Source organism: Pelobates fuscus, chromosome 7 (genome assembly GCF_036172605.1).
Source record: "Pelobates fuscus isolate aPelFus1 chromosome 7, aPelFus1.pri, whole genome shotgun sequence".
Classification (NCBI taxonomy): Eukaryota; Metazoa; Chordata; class Amphibia; order Anura; family Pelobatidae; genus Pelobates; species Pelobates fuscus.
The window spans coordinates 102,516,182-102,535,368 of NC_086323.1; the positions used below are offsets into that span (position 1 = coordinate 102,516,182).

Here is a 19,187-nt window from a genome sequence, read left to right on the forward strand (position 1 = left end):
ACAGGAAACTAACAAAACTGTGTTCAAGTTCAGAAAATTGTAATTTGCTGATTTTTTTTTTTCTTTTTCCCTTTTCCGGGGAAAAAAATGCCTGTGAGATGTGCGAAGTTCTACACATTTTTCTATAGAAACAGTTGGACAGTTCTCATATGATTGTATGATTAATGCTAGCTTGTATTTCATTTTCCCTTGGAAGGAGCTAAAGTGATATAGTATATTTAATTTATTTCTAAATGAAACACCAACATTGACTTCATACAAATTCTAAGAGTGAATCCACTGAATACTGCTGTTTTGCAATTTTATTCTTATAGCTTAGATACCTGGAGTGTCCCTTTAATCTGTATCTTTCTTATTCTTTATAGCTCGTTCTATAAATGTCGCAGAAGTAGGATAGACTTACAATCTGTATAATAAAAGACCATAAAATAATTAGTTCTGGGACAGGTACATTAAGTTGTATTATAAAAAAAAATCTTAGTGGCTATATATCCCTTTAACCCAGCGTGCCATTTGTAATTGATGGCTAAGTGACTGATGGGAAGTTTATTTTAGGAACTCAAAACGATGTTAGAGACAGAAAAAGATGCAGTTAGATAATTATTAAGCATGACAAAGCAGTAAATTATTCCCTCCCATCTGCCAAATAAAACACACTCCCTCCGTGTTTTCATTTGAAAGTATATATATTTTTTCTCCTTTTTACGCAATTCTCTGTTTTTAAATCAGCCTGTGCCCCAGGAAGCAATATTCGCGCGCCCTCAGTAATGAGATTATGGATTGCATCCCGGGGTATCAATAAACTCACACTGTGTGATGGCCTTCTCTATATCATTAGTATTTATTGTAATTACTGTGCTGACAGACAGACACATTCCTATAAAATTATTATCTCCACTTGTGCAGCTGCAGTGTGTCCGTCCATCTTCTGCTCGCTTTAATTGTTTCGCCACACGAAGCACAGATTGTAGCATTTTGCAAGTAATCGGTACACTTGGCGCTGCATGGCTGCCGGCTTCAGTCCCTGGGTACAGCGATACCAGATCGCAATTTAAACTTACAGAAAATATGCTCTGCAGGGTTATATTTAGATGACTGTTGGCCTGGCTCCAGCCAATTGTCTGCTGTTGCAAGTTATGCAATCTGCAAGCAAAACGGTATGCTGAACAAGACGCCATTTTTAATAGGAATTGTGCACAAAGTTAAATAATTTCACATAAATAAGAATCATGTTAAATGATTAGACAGTTAAACGGACATTTGAGGCCATTTTAATAAAATTTAGATATAAAAACCAGCTGATCCTGGGCCTCCAATATTTTCAAAGAGATTGCTATGCATACCTTATATAGATCTGTGCAGAATGCACTTATACCACGTAGGTAGTTTGCATTGATGAGCAAAGCATGATTAATCATCAAAACCTTACATTTACTTTGCTTAGTGTCTTCATCGCATTTAATGAGTGAATCTACCCCTGGCCGAGCTTGTGCCAAGTAGCAGTGAGAGCTGTACATGTTTGTCATAGGAAGCTCAGAGAAAAGCCTGTAAAGTCACCCAGGAGGTGAGCAGCGAACAAGCAAGCGCATTAACACCGCTGTAATGTCACAGGGCAGGATGTAATGGCATATAGGTAAGCAAAGTGAAAAGGATGTGTTGGGAGACGGGGTGCAAGGGTACTTGGACTCTTTGAAAATCCCGCAGTATAATGCATGCAAACAGTGCTATATAGTGCTATATCTCCCAACATTTTACCGTGGAGCCAGAGTGGGTTGACTCATACCTTTCAGAGGGAGATAGTGACAGTTTAATTTTAGGGGTGCGAGTGAAGTTGTGGTCAGGGTCAGGGCTGTCCAGAGATATTTTAAGTGACTCTCTAACAATTTATGCAACTAAAATATATTAGACAAAGAACAATGTATCTTATTTACACATTAGTAAGAAGCTATGTTATAAACTCAGACACACCAACGTTATGGAGCTTCTAAAAAAAAAAAAGGGACATTAGGATAGAAAAAAAAAAGACAAAGGGATTTGGGCCCAAAATAGGGACATTGGGAAGTATTGTGATATTTATAACTACACGTTTGTAAGGTTGGCAAGCAGCCCTGCAAATTTGCATCCAAGGCTCCTCTTATGTTAAATTCTGCGGAATCTCGCTTGTACGGGGCAGTAATATCCCGGAATATCCTTGTGTAACTGCAAGAACATTAAATATTTCCACCATGCTGCTTTTACTGGGCACCAGAGGGAAAAAAAAACTTGGTGTCCAACATGAGCAGGAGCAATTGACAGATCTGATGTTAAAAGTTTGGTGAATTGTGTTAATCACTCAGTAGATTTCAGCCAACCTGAAACTCATCTGACAAAATTCAAGCTAAAAAAAAAAAAACCATAAACTCAAAAATAAATAGTGAAAACAACAAATATTTTGAATCTTGTCCACAATGCACAGTCCAGGTGTAAGAAGATACCCCAAAAGTATCTCCGGCGTTAAGAAAAACAGGAAAGGGCACAAATTCTTAACACATTTTGTTGTGCGAGTGCTTGGATTCTTTATAGTTCTGCATACACACTTTTAAGAGAGACGAACATTTCTTATAAACCCTTTCGTAACACCATATTCTAGATGTCTCAACACTGACTATGAAAAATGGCAGGCAACAGAATGTGGTGGAGTATTTTTTTTAATAATGCAACTGGTATCAGGTAAAAATGAAAAAGAAAAAAAAACATCCAAACATTCAGTATCTCCTCCCTCTGCATGAAGACACTGAACTTTCCTCATAGAGATTCATTGATTCAATTCAACTATATGAGGAGATGCTGATTGGCCAGGGCTGTGTTTGAATCATGCAGCTCTGCCCCTGATCTGCCTCCAGGGGCGGACTGAGAACCCTCAGGGCCCCCGGGCAAAATAAATCAAGGGCCCCCTTACAGGCCCCACCCATACTCCGCAGCAAGCGCCACCCATGTCCCGCCTCCATGCACCGCCTCCAGCCACACCCTACACAATCTTTAGACACAAGGAACAAAAGTGCAATAATCCCTTCAAGGCCCCAGTAGAGACTACAATTGAGGGCTAATGGGCCATGGAGGGGGGTCTTTCTAGCAGAGGCTATCTCAGTGTCCTTTAGAGAGTGTGTTAGAAAGAATACCCTCCAGGCCCTATTAGAGACTACAATGGAGTCTAATAGGCTTGGAAGGGGGTCTTTCTAACAGAGGCCATCTCAGTGTCCCTGCTGGAAACAGTCGCCTCCCGGCCCCAGTAGAGACTTCAATTGAGGGCTAATGGGCCATGGAGGGGGGGGGGAGAATTCTAGCAGAGGCTATCTCAGTGTCCTTTAGAGAGTGTGTTAGAAAGAATTTCCTCCAGGTCCCATTAGAGACTACAATGGAGTCTAATGGGGCCTGGAGGGGGGTCTCTCCAACACTCTGGTTCCTATTCACAATATAGCAACACAACACAGCTCGCTGATACCTAGGCCAAGTTGGCTCCTCTTACCTTAATTACTGTTGCTGGCTGGCAGTCTGTGGGCTTGCTGGCAGTCTGTGGGCTTACTGGCTGCGGCTGGCAGGCTGTGGGCTTGCTCGCTGCGGCTGGCAGGCTGTGGCTTGCTGGCTGTGGCTTGCTGGCTGGCAGGCTGTGGCTTGCTGGCTTTAAGCCTAACTGGTGGCCTGTGGGCTGGCTGGCTGGCTACTGGCCAGCCTGTGGGCTGGCTGGCCAGCCTGTGGGCTGGCTGGCTGGCCGGCCTGTGGGCTGGCTACTGGGGCACTCGTAGATTATTTAAAGAAATAATCCATGCACAATAACCACTACTGCTCTGTGTAGTCGTTATGGTGCCAGGAGGGCCGGGCCCCCCTCCTAGAGTAAGTAGTCAAACCGTTTAAGAACAGTTTGACAACTTACCTGGGGTCTGCTGGGATATGAGGCTGTAGTAGGGTATAGGAGCAGTGGTGCAATGTGTAAGGGGTGCAGTGTGTGTGTGAAAGGTTCAGTGTGTGTGAAAGGTTCAGTGTGTGTGAGGGGGTGTAGTGTGTGAATGTGTAGGGTGTGTGGGGCAATGTGTGTACGAGGGGGCTGTGTATGTGTGTGGCAATGTTAGTATGGGGGGCTGTGTGTGTATGGGTGGGCAGTGTATGACAGGGAAGGGGGCAATTGCCCTCCTCTTACTCCCCCTCCCCCTCTTCTTACCCCCCTCCCCCTCTTCTTACCCCCCTCCCCTCTTCTTACCCCCCCTCCCCCTCTTCTTACCCCCTTCTTACTCCCCCCTCCCCCTCTTCTTACCCCCTTCTTACTCCCCCCTCCCTTCTTACTCCCCCCTCTCTTCTTAACCCCCTCTCTCTCTTCTTAACCCCCTCCCCCTCTTTTTACCCTCCCTCCCTCTCTTCTTACCCCCTCCCTCTCTTCTTACCCCCCTCCCTCCTCTTACCCCCTCCCTCTCTCTTCTTACCCCCCTCCCTCTCTTCTTACCCCCCTCCCACTCTTTTTACCCTCCCTCTCTTCATACCCCCCTCCCTCTCTTCTTACCCCCTCCCTCTCTCTTACCCCTCCCCCTCTCTCTTCTTACCCCCCTCCCTCTCTCTTTTACCCCCCCTCTCTCTTTTTACCCCCCCTCTCTCTTTTTACCCCCCTCTCTTTTACCCCCTCTCTTTTAACCCCCTCTCTTTTAACCCCCTCTCTCTTTTAACCCCCTCTCTCTTTTAACCCCCTCTCTCTTTTAACCCCCCCTCTCTTTTAACCCTCCCTCTCTCTTTTAACCCCCCTCTCTCTTTTAACCCCCCTCTCTCTTTTAACCCCCCCTCCCTCTCTCTTTTAACCCCCCCCTCTCTCTTTTAACCCACCCTCCCTCTCTCTTTTAACCCCCCCTCCCTCTCTCTTTTAACGCCCCCTCTCTCTCTTTTACCCCCCTCTCTCTCTTTTAACCCCCCTCCCTCTCTCTTTTAACCCCCCCTCCCTCTCTCTTTTAACCCACCCTCCCTCTCTTTTAACCCACCCTCCCTCTCTCTTTTAACCCCCCCTTCCTCTCTCTTTTAACCCCCCCTTCCTCTCTCTTTTAACCCCCCTCTCTCTTTTACCCCCCCTCTCTCTTTTAACCCCCCCCTCTCTCTTTTACCCCCCCTCTCTCTTTTAACCCCCCCCTCTCTCTTTTAACCCCCCCTCCCTCTTTTAACCCCCCCCTCCCTCTTTTAACCCCCCCTCCCTCTTTTAACCCCCCCTCCCTCTTTTAACCCCCCCTCCCTCTTTTAACCCCCCCCTCCCTCTTTTAACCCCCCCTCCCTCTTTTAACCCCCCCTCCCTCTTTTAACCCCCCCCTCCCTCTTTTAACCCCCCCCTCCCTCTTTTAACCCCCCCCTCCCTCTTTTAACCCCCCCTCCCTCTTTTAACCCCCCCTCCCTCTCTCTTTTAACCCCCCCTCCCTCTCTCTTTTAACCCCCCCCCTCCCTCTCTCTTTTAACCCCCCCCCTCTCTCTTTTAACCCCCCCCCTCCCTCTCTCTTTTAACCCCCCCCCTCCCTCTCTCTTTTAACCCCCCCCCTCCCTCTCTCTTTTAACCCCCCCCCTCCCTCTCTCTTTTAACCCCCCCCTCCCTCTCTCTTTTAACCCCCCCCCCCTCTCTTTTAACCCCCCCCCCTCTCTTTTAACCCCCCCCTCTCTCTTTTAACCCCCCCCCCTCCCTCTCTCTTTTAACCCCCCCCCCCTCCCTCTCTCTCTCTTTTAACCCCCCCCCCCCCTCTCTTTTAACCCCCCCCCCTCCCTCTCTCTTTTAACCCCCCCCCCCCTCTCTTTTAAACCCCCCCCCTCTCTTTTAACCCCCCCCCCCCCCCTCTCTTTTAACCCCCCCCCCTCTCTCTTTTAACCCCCCTCCCTCTCTCTTTTAACCCCCCCCCCTCCCTCTCTCTTTTAACCCCCCCCCCCTCCCTCTCTCTTTTAACCCCCCCTCCCCTGTAGCGTAGCCGAGCGGCTTTCCGGTCCGCGGTGCCCGGCCGGAGTGATAGGAAGGTGCACACTGTGCACCTTCCTGTCAGTCCGGACGGGTACAGGAAACAGAAACTTCTGTTCCGCGCGGAACAGGAGTTTCTGTTTCCTGTACCCGGCCGGACTGACAGGAAGGTGCACAGTGTAAGGGTAAGTAATTGGTGAGACCCAGGTGAGGCCTGGTTAACTTGATACAGGTCATGGACTACACACTTAAAACCCTCAAGGCATTAAGATATATAATGGAGAGACTGCATCAATTCCTAACACAAACTAAGCAGATATGCCAGGATTCATAAAACTCTATTATAACCTGTAAACACTCTATAAATAATGCAACTGCCTCAGCTTCTTCTTAAGATATTAAAAAAAAAACGTTACAATGCAGCACAAAATGCGGAATCTGTGCTGTAATTTCCCTTGAACAGACTGACCAAGTGAGCCCCAGACACAGACCAAAGACTAGTCACTAGAAAGGCCATATCAGGTTAAGATCATCATTTGTGTGGAATTAATCATCTATCACTCATTGGCTAAAATATGAATTAAGGAACTCCTATGGAAAGCTGCACATTGTAGACTGATGTCTGTCTGTCTGACATTCCCACATTTTAGAAGCCTGTGCTGGCAAGAATGGGTCCAGCATTCTCAAATCTGTTCAATGTGCCAGGCAGATATCAGGATGCAGGAGGGGCAGGGCAATAGGACAAACCACAGAGAGTTTCAGTATGGCTATGTGTATGGTCAGCCTTGAGGATTATTTTGGGGGGGACTTTATGATCTCGTTTGTGGGCTTGTCCACCATATTTTGCTGAAATGCAGACATTCTCAGACATGATAAAAATATCCATGTGTGGAGAAAACCGGAGCTCTTTCTCCCATTCTTACTCCGGACACATAGATTTTGGGGAATTTAATGTGCAATCAAAGATATATTTTCTTCCACCATTACATATTTTTTCATTTATTTGATTTGATTAGTTAATTCAGAACACTGTTAGATGTTCAATAATATTACTGTTTTTTCAGTTATTTGTAATCATAGGTGTTAGTCCCAATAGAATTTGTGAGGATGAATATTTTTATTTTATGATAGTTTGGTACTATGGGATTGACATGTAAGGCACATTCCTCTCTCAGTAATTAAAGTGGAGTTGTCCTGTTTGTGGTGATTAATTATATGTGTTATTATTGTGTATGTGTGATTCTGTTTGGATATATAGTTTTGATGAATAAAACAACATTCTAATTTCACAACTTCTCTGTGAAACAGCCTTGACAAGGCATAAAAAAAAATTAAAAAAATTCTAGAATGAGCTAATTGAGCAGACTCTTCATTCTTCTCAAGGCGCATCCGTTTGAAGGAAAATGTGACCATAAATTTTTTTTTATTTTTTTAACTTGACATGGGTAAAAAATAATGGAGATTTAGTTACAGTATAAGATCATACTATTCATAAGGCCGCCACAGCGCCAATGACTAATCTGGTAATGTTGAACATTAGTATTTGCCCTATTTTGCTGTTTGTGTGACACTTCTTCTGTCTGCTTGTAGTGCGTACACAGAGCCATACAAAGTGTGCCCCATCTCTGTGAGCACCGCAGAGGACGTCACGTCGGACGAGGATCAGAAAAGCTCAGAAGATGAGGAGAGCAGCACGGGGGAGAATGGTCTTATTCAGAAGGTAAATTGCTTGAGATCTTTACAATAAACAGATATTTTAAGATGTAAACCTGACATTTATGATATCACATCTTCTTAATTAAAACATGAAGAAGGAATTATCTTAGGTTGAAAGAGGGTACTCCATACACTAATGTATCTTAAATACAAAACAACAACAGCCCATCAGTGATGTTTAAAACATGTACAGATTACTTACCCAGTAAAACATGGAAACAAGCCATATGGCTTCTATCAGTGTGCAAAGTATCTTCATTCATGGTCATATTCATGATTGAGACTACTGTCCATTCATACACACATCTGTCTCTTACAAAGCTGAAATTAGCCATTTGGAGTGTGTGTACTATACATTCACACATGCATTCACACACAGTATGAGCTCTTGTAAGTTTTGGGGGAAGTATAGAATCCCCATTTGTCAAGGTAGAGTGGAGGATAGGCATATTGCTGAAGTTTTGAATTCGGGCACACAGTAGCTGGGGAGGGAGCGTCTCTGTAACCAATGCGTGGAACATTGGTACTTATTATTATTACTTATAACGCACTAACAAATTCCGCAGACCTGTACAATAGATGTCATGAATCTTATTGATTATTTATTTTGTGTATATTTCAAAAATGTAACTCTTGTAATTGTATTGATCATGCCCTCAAGACATAGTAGAGAAAATAAATCTCAATGGAAGCTTTCTTACTGAGGTTTAAATACAGCGATTCCATCTGAAATCTGTAAACTGTACCTTCTCAGTGGGTGAAGTACAGAGAACAGATGGGAGAGGAAACAGTGAATATTAGGCAATGAAATATATATTAAGAAGCAGAGAAAACCAAGCAGCAGTGAGTGGATCACTGTCAATTCCTTCTCGTTTTCATTTTCTTTTTTTTCTTCCATCTCTCTTGGATCTATTTGGTGCTTCGTTCCCCAGGCCGATTCATGCTCTGCAAACTGCAAACCTCAGTCTTTCCAGGACAGGCCCTTCCTCTCCTCTCTCACCCTTCCTATCATTACGTATTTCTGCCTTTTGTCTTCTTTTGGCCAGCTCCATCACTGTCTCTTTAATTAGCCAGATCTCGCCTCCCTGACCACCTTGCACCTCTAGGTCCCTACATCAGCGTTGTCTCTCAGCTGCTCCCCTCCAGCTCTTCTCCTCCTTCCTGCCCTTCTAAGCAAAATAAACAGAGATTCTCTTCCTCGGGAATTTCTTCTCCCCAGCCCCCTTGGCCGCTTGCACACAGAGGCATTATTATGTCCCACACAAAGTCATTTTTAATTGTTTTAGCTTCTGTGCATCAATCATATGGAGTCTGTTGGAACTTTGTATCAGTAGCGACCTGATTATTGTGACCCCAGCTTATTAACCCTTTCACTGCAAGAACCAAGCAGCGGTCAATTCTCCTCTCGTACGGATACAAAACATACTATTATAACATAAACTCAGCTATTATAAAAGAAAGCAGAAAGCAACAGCATGAGTTGCATTAATTTGGATATAGTTCTTCACGCTGATGTTACGAATGCGGTAAAGGGACAACAGCTTAAGTACTTATTTTCCAATTTACTTGCAAGTCTGCAATGCGCAGCGTGCTTTCAGTAATCTGCATCCAGATAATAAACTATACTTAGATGGCAAAATCTCCATGAAATATAACATAGTATAATACTCACTATGTAATAATGTAATATCATCTAACAAATTAATATACTATAATACAATGTCATTGTATAGTTGCACTTTCTTCTATATTGATATTGTGGAAGAAAATGAAATGAAAAGCATGACTTTTGACTGTATTTTTTTGTCTCTGTCTTTCCTTTGATATTCTAAGGAAGCATCCATGATGCCGTAGGATAATAATAGTGAGACTTGACACTGCAGATTTTAGGCTTAGCCAACCGTCATGAACATCTGCAGTGTCAAAGTTATCCACCATTACTGTGGGTCTCTGTCTCTTTTTAGGAATAGTGGTTCTGAGACCTTATTCACCTTTTTGATGCTCAGCGTCTCTTTGGCCGCAGGTCCCAACCTGCCACTTGCAGTCACGACTAATAAATGTGCTTTTCTCATCTTTCAGTTAGAGCCATCCTTCAAATGCCTGTCACTGTGTTATTACATTGCAATCACAGAGTCAGCACTTTAAGGGCGCTTTGGGAGTGCTGTTACCCCGTAGGTTAATCTGCAATGGTTTTTCCCATGAGGGAGTAGAATACTTATTTTTTCATTTGAAGGAACTGTATACATTTATACAAAATCATAAGGTGAGCTTTAACCAAAACAGAGGAAAAATTTGAATTCAAAGTGAAACTCGTGAGCGAAGAGACCTTTAAACCAATTAATAGAATGTTAAAAATACTTTTAAAATTAGTTTTTAAAGAGGATCTGTCACTTACCATGATTTTTTAATGCTATGTGTACTTATTCTCCATATTTAACAAATGTGATTTTTGCGAGGTATAATATAATTAAATGTAGAAATCAGACCTCTTAATCCTGCAACCGAGCACCTCTTTTGTGGCTCTCGGTCAGTCTTTATTATCAAATCTGTCTTTTACACAGACACACACAATCACTCACACACATTCACTGGACACACACACTCACAGACACTCACTGACAGACCCACACAAATTCACTAAAACAGACACACACACTCACTCAAATTCACTGACACACACACTCACTCACTCAAATTCACTGACACACACACACTCACATTTACTGACACACTCACTCACATTCACTGACACACACACACACACTCACACACATTCACTGACACACACACTCACTCACTTCCTCACATTCACTGACACACACAGTCACATTCACTGACGCACACACAGTCACATTCACTGACGCACACACAGTCACATTCCTTGAAAAACACACACAATTATTATTATTTAAAAAATTTAAATCCATTAGCCTCCCTACTTTTTGGATAGCTAGGTGGATTTTTCACCTGGGGTCCAGTGGGGCTGCTGGGCAGGAAGGCGGCCGGACATGCAGGCGGGCGCTCTAAGTTGTCAGCGAGGGAGCTGAGCAGAGTGAGCTCAGGGGAAAGTGCTCCCTCGCCGCTCGCCCAGGAAACAACTGGCCGCCTGCCCCGGGGGAGCCCAGAGGTGGCCAGCCGGCCAGCTCTTGGGCCCCCATAAAACAAGGCAAACAAGGTATTAGCCTGGGCATTTCGGGGCAGCACTTTTGCAGCCACTTGGAAATTGCCGCCCAAGGCAAATGCCTTGTTTGCCTCGCGATAGATACATCCCTGCCTGGACAGCCTTTGATTGTGATGTCATATGCAATCGTGTTAATGCCATTAAAAAACAAGAACACAGTACATGAAAAATGGTTAACACAATTATACAAAACATGTTCCCTGGTCCCTATATTTATACAATGGGCAGATGTGAGAAAAGCTGAACTTTGGACATGTGTCTCTTTTCAGACTTTGTAATACAGCGGTGCCCAACATGTAGGTGCCTAGATGAGGTAAAACTACAACTCCCATGATGTTTTGCAAACCTTTAGAATGGCAACGCATCATAGAAGCTGTACTTCTACAACATCAGGGAATCTTTTAGGCACCCCTGATGTAACACTTTCTGATTTAGTGAATAAAAACCCATACACATAATTATGGCATGACATGTCTCTGTCTTCTGACATGTCTCTGTCTTCTGACATGTCTCTGTCTTCTGACATGTCTCTGTCTTCTTTAAACTGATTGGAGATAGTAAATTTGTTTGGAGGCAGTCTCTAGCTGCTCCAGTTACATTTCCATTTTTTTTTTTATTAGCTATTGGTTAGGAAGATCTTTGTGTCTCTTGCTCACCAGGACACACCATAGCTGGTGATGGAAAGTAAATTGAGTAACGTAAAAAGTGTGCAGTTTTCACTAATCCACATGGTTTACTTGCAAATAACTTTTTTATTTTTTTTAAATAACAGCAGCTGGAGTTGTTTGGAAGTTCTTAAAGGATAAAACAAGCCCTATTTTTAATCTTGTGTCCCAAACCCCACCCTTCTGTCGCTCCTGTATCAAAAGATAAACAGAAATATCCTCTTTACTGTGCTGGGCCCTCTACTCCCCCACCCCCTTTCTTCATGGCTAGAAAGCCTTACAATGCCTGGCCCTTCTGAACAGTTGTAAATAGTCCCGTCAAAACAAAGACAATAGGCGGAATTTAATGAACTGCTATTCACCCACTCAGGGCGTCAATTCCAAAGCGAATGTTTGTATATATGAATTTAAAAGGGGTAGAAAATGTCAGTTTTAAAAATCCAAAACGGTAATAATCTTATGCTTCTTCCAATCACCCCCTCCTTCTCCTCATTTATTATTATATAACTGATCTAATGAACCTCCCCAGATAATTCAATTTAAAGTTCTTCTATAACCGGCTCCGGACTAAACATCCACCAACTTAAAATGCCAGAGGGCAACACATTTTTATTATGAAGCTGTTTGGCACGTGGGAAATGTATCTACTGCAGAAATAGAAGTATTGGTAATATTTCCATAGGTAATATTTTTTTAATACATTTGTTACTTTCACCTTATCAATTTATAATTTAATAATTCTTGAGATAACTGTTCTGATGATTTCATGCATGTTTATGTATATTTCCAGCTACAAATGCTATTGCTTTTTTTCTCAATTACACACCTGCCAGGGCTTTGTACTGGGCATGATTATCTGTAGGCTGGTCAAAGCGAGATTATCTAGAAGGCAACCTTCACACCTACTTAACACCCATTGTTTTGTGGAGACCCTGGGTATGTAGAATGTTGATGGTTAAATATTTAACCTCCAGTTGTGGGAAACTCTTTTTTGTTTCTTCTTCTATTTTGTCTTTCATATTATGACTCTGGGGCCCTGTGTAGGCTGAGAGACTAGTTAATATCCACTTCCAGCTTCCTCTGCCAACTTGTTTTGTATATGGTGATCCTGGGAGGTGCCTATGGACTGATACATTTAGCTACCCACTGGCCAGAGTCTTATTTCTCTCTCTGGAGCATGCTAAGCATTATTTATTGAAATTAGGGCTGTGAAGAGGTTTGACCTGGTCAGCTTTGTTCTGGGGATGGCGGATGAGCGGAAAATTGAGGATCCCTTTAGGGTGGCTGTTTGTGGACATTGTAAGTCAATATTGGGCTGTAGGTACAGCTCATGTGACAAAGTGTGTTGTGTTGAGCCCTCCTTGGGTCATTGTGGACCTTATATGCAGTTTGTGTATCACAGTTCGCTGTCTGTAACACTCATGATGCCAGTTGTGTTGTTCTGAGACAATCATGAGGTAATTTTGCTCATGAGGAAATAGGAAGAGGAAACCTGTTTATGTCCATGAAGAATGTGTGGGGTGAGATTATTGATGTTTTATGGATGGTTTCTGATATATTTTTTGCACGACCATAGACATATTCATGCACTTGATTTAACTTCTAAGGAGACGAGGTTTGTGCTCACTCTGGCACAGACCTCTGTCATTGCTGCCTCACAGTCTGGCACTGTATTCAGAGTGTCCGTAACACATAACATGCCAGGATATGATGTCATGGGAAATGCATTAGACTGTGTTGGAGAACAAATGGGAAAACTTCCCAACTGGTTTATGTCTATCACTATTATCTATATTGCTATGTTTTACTATGAGTTGTTTGCCTTTTTCTTCTACAAACAAAATAATCAACATAGTATAAACTCTTTGTGTCAGCGAGAGAAACGGCTAAGAAGCACTCTATGTGTTTCAGACTTGGTCTCCATTTTCAGGATGTCGCAAGGGTTAATCTAGATGTGTTCACCGTTACTTTGTTCTTCCTTTTAAAAAAATAAATAAATACACCCATTAAAAATGCCATGGTGGGAAACGCCTGGTCTCTGGTCCTGGACGTGAGCCATGTGACCATCAAGGCCCTAGAGTTATGTGCAAAGACACATCAATCAGAACATGAACAGTGGAAGTTGGGCCTCCCCAAGACTTGGCACAGATACTCTTGGGGATATGAGGACGTGCAGAATGCCCAGTGTGTGCCTACTATTAACCCAGAGCGATTCCAATCTGACTGTGCTGAGATCACTTCCAGTTACGAGCTGGGAAACCCCTAAACCAATAATGGTTGCCCATATTTGGGATTCATATAAACAGAGCCTAGGGATGGTATGTCTCACATCAATCACTGGATACGTCTAGATCCAGTGTATCAGTAGGGTCAGTGCAAGCCTGGCAGGGCAGCATGTATACCATAAACACTATTTCCTAGAATTGTTAAATTGGTTGGTACATATGGGAGTTTAACAAATTTTGATGCATCGTAAGATGGGGACTTTATATAGAGCATACTTTTAGCAAATTTCTAAATGTAAAGCATTCAGTAGGAATATTACATTTGTTTCTCGAATGTTTACCTAAACCTTGGCAGGTGAGAGCACCCCAGCCAAAGGTTACAGCTGTGGGTCTATGAGTGGAGTGAGGTGTAAATGCTTTCCTGGGACATTCTGATCTAACAACCAGTAATTGTTTGTGCTGCAACATGTTTGATATTTCTACAAGCTTCTTAGAAGAGCATGTTTCAACCTTATTTACACAATATAAGTCATATCACTATGTTTTGCTTATACATAATAAAGGAACACTATAGTGTCAGGAACACAATCCTGTATTCCTGACCTTGTAGTGTTAAAAACACCATCTAGTCTCCCTTGTCCTCCTTGCCCACCTAAATATAGTAAAATCTTACGTTTATTCCAGTCTGCTGCTGGCTCTGCCCCTAATCTGCCTGCTTGGCTGACATCAGAAGTAATGATCCCATAGGAAAGCATTGGATTGGCTGAGACTGCCAAGGAGGCAGATCAGGGGCAGAGCCAGCCAAACACAGCCCTGGCCAATCAGCATCTCCTCATAGAGATACATTGAATCAATGCATCTCTATGAGGAAAGTTCAGTGTCTGCATGAAATGGGAGGAGACACTGAATGGCAGTGCTGCTCACTGTGCAGCACTGCCCCAGGAAGCACCTCTAGCAGCCATCGGAGGAGTGACCAGTGAAGTTATCCCTAGGCTGTAATGTAAACACTGCATTCTCTTTAAAAAACAAAACAAAAAAAACCATTGTTTACTGCAAAAAGTTTACTGCAAAAAGAGACTGATGATACTCATCAGAAAAAAATATAATAAGCTGTAGTTGTTCTGTTGACTATAGTGTTATTTTCGATTGAGCATGTATAGCTCCATACGGTGTGACTACTGTTGGGTGTATCAAATGATATCTGGAGGCACTGTGCAGTTTTTGTTTGTGTCTTTTTTTTTTTACATAATGTTTTAAAATTTTGTGGACAAGATATTTCCACAATTGCTGTGACCTGTAGTCACACTCCCTATTCATTTTTCGTTATAAGTATTTTTATTTTTTTATTTTCTTGTGTTGGCACTTATGTTTTATTTTTAAGTTCGAACCTCTGTAGCCTACTGGGCACACAGATTCCTTGCTTTTGTATACTGGAAGCCAGGGACTGGCTGTCATTCTCAGTCAGGGTAAATGAGAGTCAGGATGTCAGGGACAGGTGAGGGTATCAAACTTGATCATGTGTGGAGGGTAAGGTTTGGCCACCAGTGGCCATCTCCTGTAGAGGCATGTTTCAAGGCCTTACAAATTATGATGGAGTCAATTGAATTATTTTTATTTAAAAGTCAATATAATAGTAAAAGGGATCTTAAAGGGTTAGTCATAACCACTACAGAAATGCAGCCATTGAGCACTCTCGGCCATTGAATGCAATTCTGTGCAACAAAAGTCGTCATCTTGGGACTCTAGTTCCAGGCTGGTTGATGATAACCCAATTATGCTTCTGGAGGTTGAGTTACAAATGCGGCAGCAGACATATGTGTGGCATTTTAAAGTAAAACGCTGCACATGCAGACTCCAGGCACCACAACCACTTAAATTCTCTGAAGTGGTTATGATGTTTGGAGTATCCCTTTAAGCTCTGTTTAAAGACCCAAAGGTCTAAGAAAGTGGAGTTACTATGTGGAATTCCGGTGACGTTACAGCATTGGCTGGCAGAGTGCTTGTGACATGTAATCCAACAATAGTTGAAGAGCTCATGATAAACTTTTCTCCCATCAATATTTTATCAGCTTTGCTGATCATAGAATATCGCTCTACCAAAACAAATTAAACAAATGTTTTTCTATTAGTCTGTGAAAATAAAAGTTCTTTTCTATAGCAATATAATTTAAACATGAATATTTTTTGTAAGTCTGGGTGTTTTTTTTATTATTGCTGATTTCGTGTGTTTTATTGTCACAGAAGGAAGGAACATTAAGAGCTTTGAGCATCGTGGAGGAGCTGCTGTCAACAGAGAAAGTGTAAGTCTGTAATGGCTTTCATAGAATGACTTCTATTAGTGTCTAGAGTAATACAGTGCAAATATAGCTGTTCTTCTAAAACCCTCAGCATGCTTTGACAGCTAAAGGGCAGTGTCTGTCTGCTGGGACGGCATAGGTTTATATAAACCATGACGATGGGTAAGGTCACAGGGCTATATCATCATTGTTGATATTCCAGTTGTTGTGGACTACATGTCCCATGATGCTATAATGCTCTGTACACTGTCTGATTGGGGCTGGGCTTACTAATGGTGGTCCTATCTAATTCTGATTCTTTATCTTCTAGGTACGTGGAGATGTTGAGGCGACTTCAGATGGTGAGTGATGACGTTTATCTAACTACCTGACTTCAAATGGAATATTTGCAGAACTACATTACCCAAAATTCTGTGCAGGCCACGGTATCGTGGAAATGATAGAGCAGCAAGTGCAACATCATTTTATACTATAAATTGACAGGGGCAGAAACCAATGCTAAATAGTGTTACCTAGAAATGCTGCAGTGACAGTAAATGGAGCTGTCCGCATCCTTGCAAAATCAAGAAGACATCTATAAATAATGGGCCATAAACAGATTTACATACAAATTTAATGCTCTTGAAAGCGAGAGCGCTAAACAGTGTGTTACTTGCATGCATAATTCAGGTTCCTGTTAAACACATCATGCAGTTTGTAGATGCTGTAGGAAGGCATACTGTTAAATCCACTTTGAAGACAGAGAGAATAAGTGCCAGATCAATCAGCGTATGAATGAGCAGATGTTGCTCTTATGAGGGCTCAGAATTGTGCTATGATTTGTTTTTAAACTTGTATCCACCTCAGCCAATAGGAATGCAGAAAACTAATACTATCAAATCACAACCATTCCTGTCCCAATAAATTTAAAAACAAAACCGCGTATTCTGTGGGATTTTCACAAAGATTTGCTTAACATCTGCTTAGCATCTTAGGGTGCTTATGTAGCTTTAAAGGGAAACTATAAGTGCCAGGAATATAAAGCTGCATTCCTGGCACTATAGCTCCCTCTGCTTCCCTCACGCCCTCTTCCCCGGTAAATAAAGGGTTAAAAACCCTTTATTTACTTACCGCCTCCTTCAACATCCTGTGACAAGCGAGCGCTAATGCGCATGCGCGGCACATTCCTCACACACATTAGACCTCTCCATAGGAAAGCATTGAATCAGTGTGTTCCTATGGGGAAAAATCTGGACGCTATGTTCACAAGGATAGTGCATAATCATTTAGTAGGAGAGTTTTCGGTTTCGGCTTAGCAGAAAGATGTCTGCAGTAGGGTTAGCAGAAATTAGACAGTCTCAGTAGGCATGTAGGCAACTTACCAGTACAATTCCATTACACAACCCCCAGTAACTGGAAAGCTATGTGTACATCCACCTGCCTACAAATAATACAGTGCTTAGTGGGTGCCACATTGCTTGCAATCAAGTAGTCGCAGCTGAACTCCACACATCTATTCCCGCAGCAATCTAAAGGACAGTGAGAGACACAGCTTATTGTATCTTTTAATCTATACACGAGCTGGTAATTTCACTGACACAATGTATAGATCGTGTTTGTTTACCTGCATAAAGTTGACCCATGCATCAACAGCAATGACAGAATATATTTACACTGCAATGGTCGCAAAAATTGTAGGTACATATTAAATAATAAGTAAAGGAAAGGAAAAGTGAGCAGTTACTTGCTGTATTGCAATTTTTCTTTAAACGTACTACAGTTTACCTTTTTGACATGCCGCTGTTTCTACTTTCAAATATTTTAAGTATTAAACTCACCAAGGGTTAATATATCTGAGATTCCACAGGCTATTGTGAATGAATATCACTGTATTTTTTTTTTTTTTTTATAAAGAGTCAGCATATTACGCGGTATAGTACAATGGGTAAGCAATGACAGTAGCTAGATTGTCAGCACATAGCTGAGGCTGGCTTCTGAAATAAGCTATCCTCTTTTCTCAATCCGAAAAAATAAACAGATTCCTCGACCCTCTGGGGGGATTTTAATACGCACGTCCATGTTTTGCATAATTCATCCTACGCACAAAATTAGAGCCCCGTTATTGTAATGACTGTACCTCAGTGCTTACGCCTTTGGCGTATGTGGGTTGGCAGCGCACTCCAGCTGTTTTATGCTAATTTACTAAGACTGGACCCTGGGCGATATCCTGGCAAAGCAGCTCCTGGTCGAGATATTTCAGATTATCAATGGAGCATTTCTTCGACTAATAGTCCCTCTGTTCATTTTGGAATTTCAGGCAGTTCAGACATGTCCCCTTCCCTTGACCTCCCTATTCATCCCTCTCACCCCCCAGCTCCCAGCTCCGCTATTTGATTCCTTAATAGAAGCCGTTATTAAACCCCAACATTACGTAACAAACTGTGCGTGGTTTAATGAAGGTCACATGACCTGGCATAAAATAACTAAAATATCAAAGTGACATGTTGGCATGGTAACTGGAGCTGTGTCACAGTCACAGAATATATACATTGAAATTACTTGTCACCCTTTGCCCGTCATCCCTCTGGATTGCAGGGGTCTTGAAGTTCCTTTTTTTTTAATTAACGAGTCAATATTTATTTGTGGGAGACAGTCATGGAGATTACATAGTTTTCCAGTCTAAACATGTAACTTTTGTCATCAGTTCTACATGAATATATTGATTTAATTAGAAAACAACTTGACGATCCCCAGAATCAAGATCACACCATGAGAGTACCAAAATTGAAACCATTCAGTGGGAACAGTCAATTAACTAGTGATTTGGACCACTGTAGTCAACAACAAAAAAACTACATGATGGGGCATATTCACTAAATAATAAACTAAATAGATTGAAAACTGAATTGCAAGATTTAGGTCAGAAAACATAATTTAGAAAAATTCTTCAACTCCGTTGTAATCACAGATTGACTTTTTAAGCCTGACTCTTGCAATTACGTTTTCAATTCATCAGATTTCACTATTTAGGTAATAGACCTCATTGTGCTTGTAGAACTGCAAAAAAATGTTTATAAACTCCATGTGAATATGAAATTATGCACCAGAAAGTTAATCGCAGATATATGATGCCCATTTGATGACCGCATTGAATTTCTAACTCTGGATAGTCCCAGAGAA

The 19,187-nt window shown here is 42.2% G+C and overlaps 1 protein-coding gene across 2 annotated transcripts in view; it reads left to right on the forward strand.

The window, feature by feature from the left end:
• Nucleotides 1-19,187, forward strand: part of FGD5 (FYVE, RhoGEF and PH domain containing 5) — a 122,921-nt gene that overhangs the window by 37,376 nt on the left and 66,358 nt on the right. For both annotated transcript variants that reach the window (XM_063426299.1, XM_063426300.1), the window contains exons 3-5: nt 7,535-7,664; nt 15,973-16,031; nt 16,339-16,369. In XM_063426299.1, the coding sequence (XP_063282369.1) occupies nt 7,535-7,664; nt 15,973-16,031; nt 16,339-16,369 (220 nt within the window). The remainder of the gene's footprint in view (nt 1-7,534; nt 7,665-15,972; nt 16,032-16,338; nt 16,370-19,187) is intronic.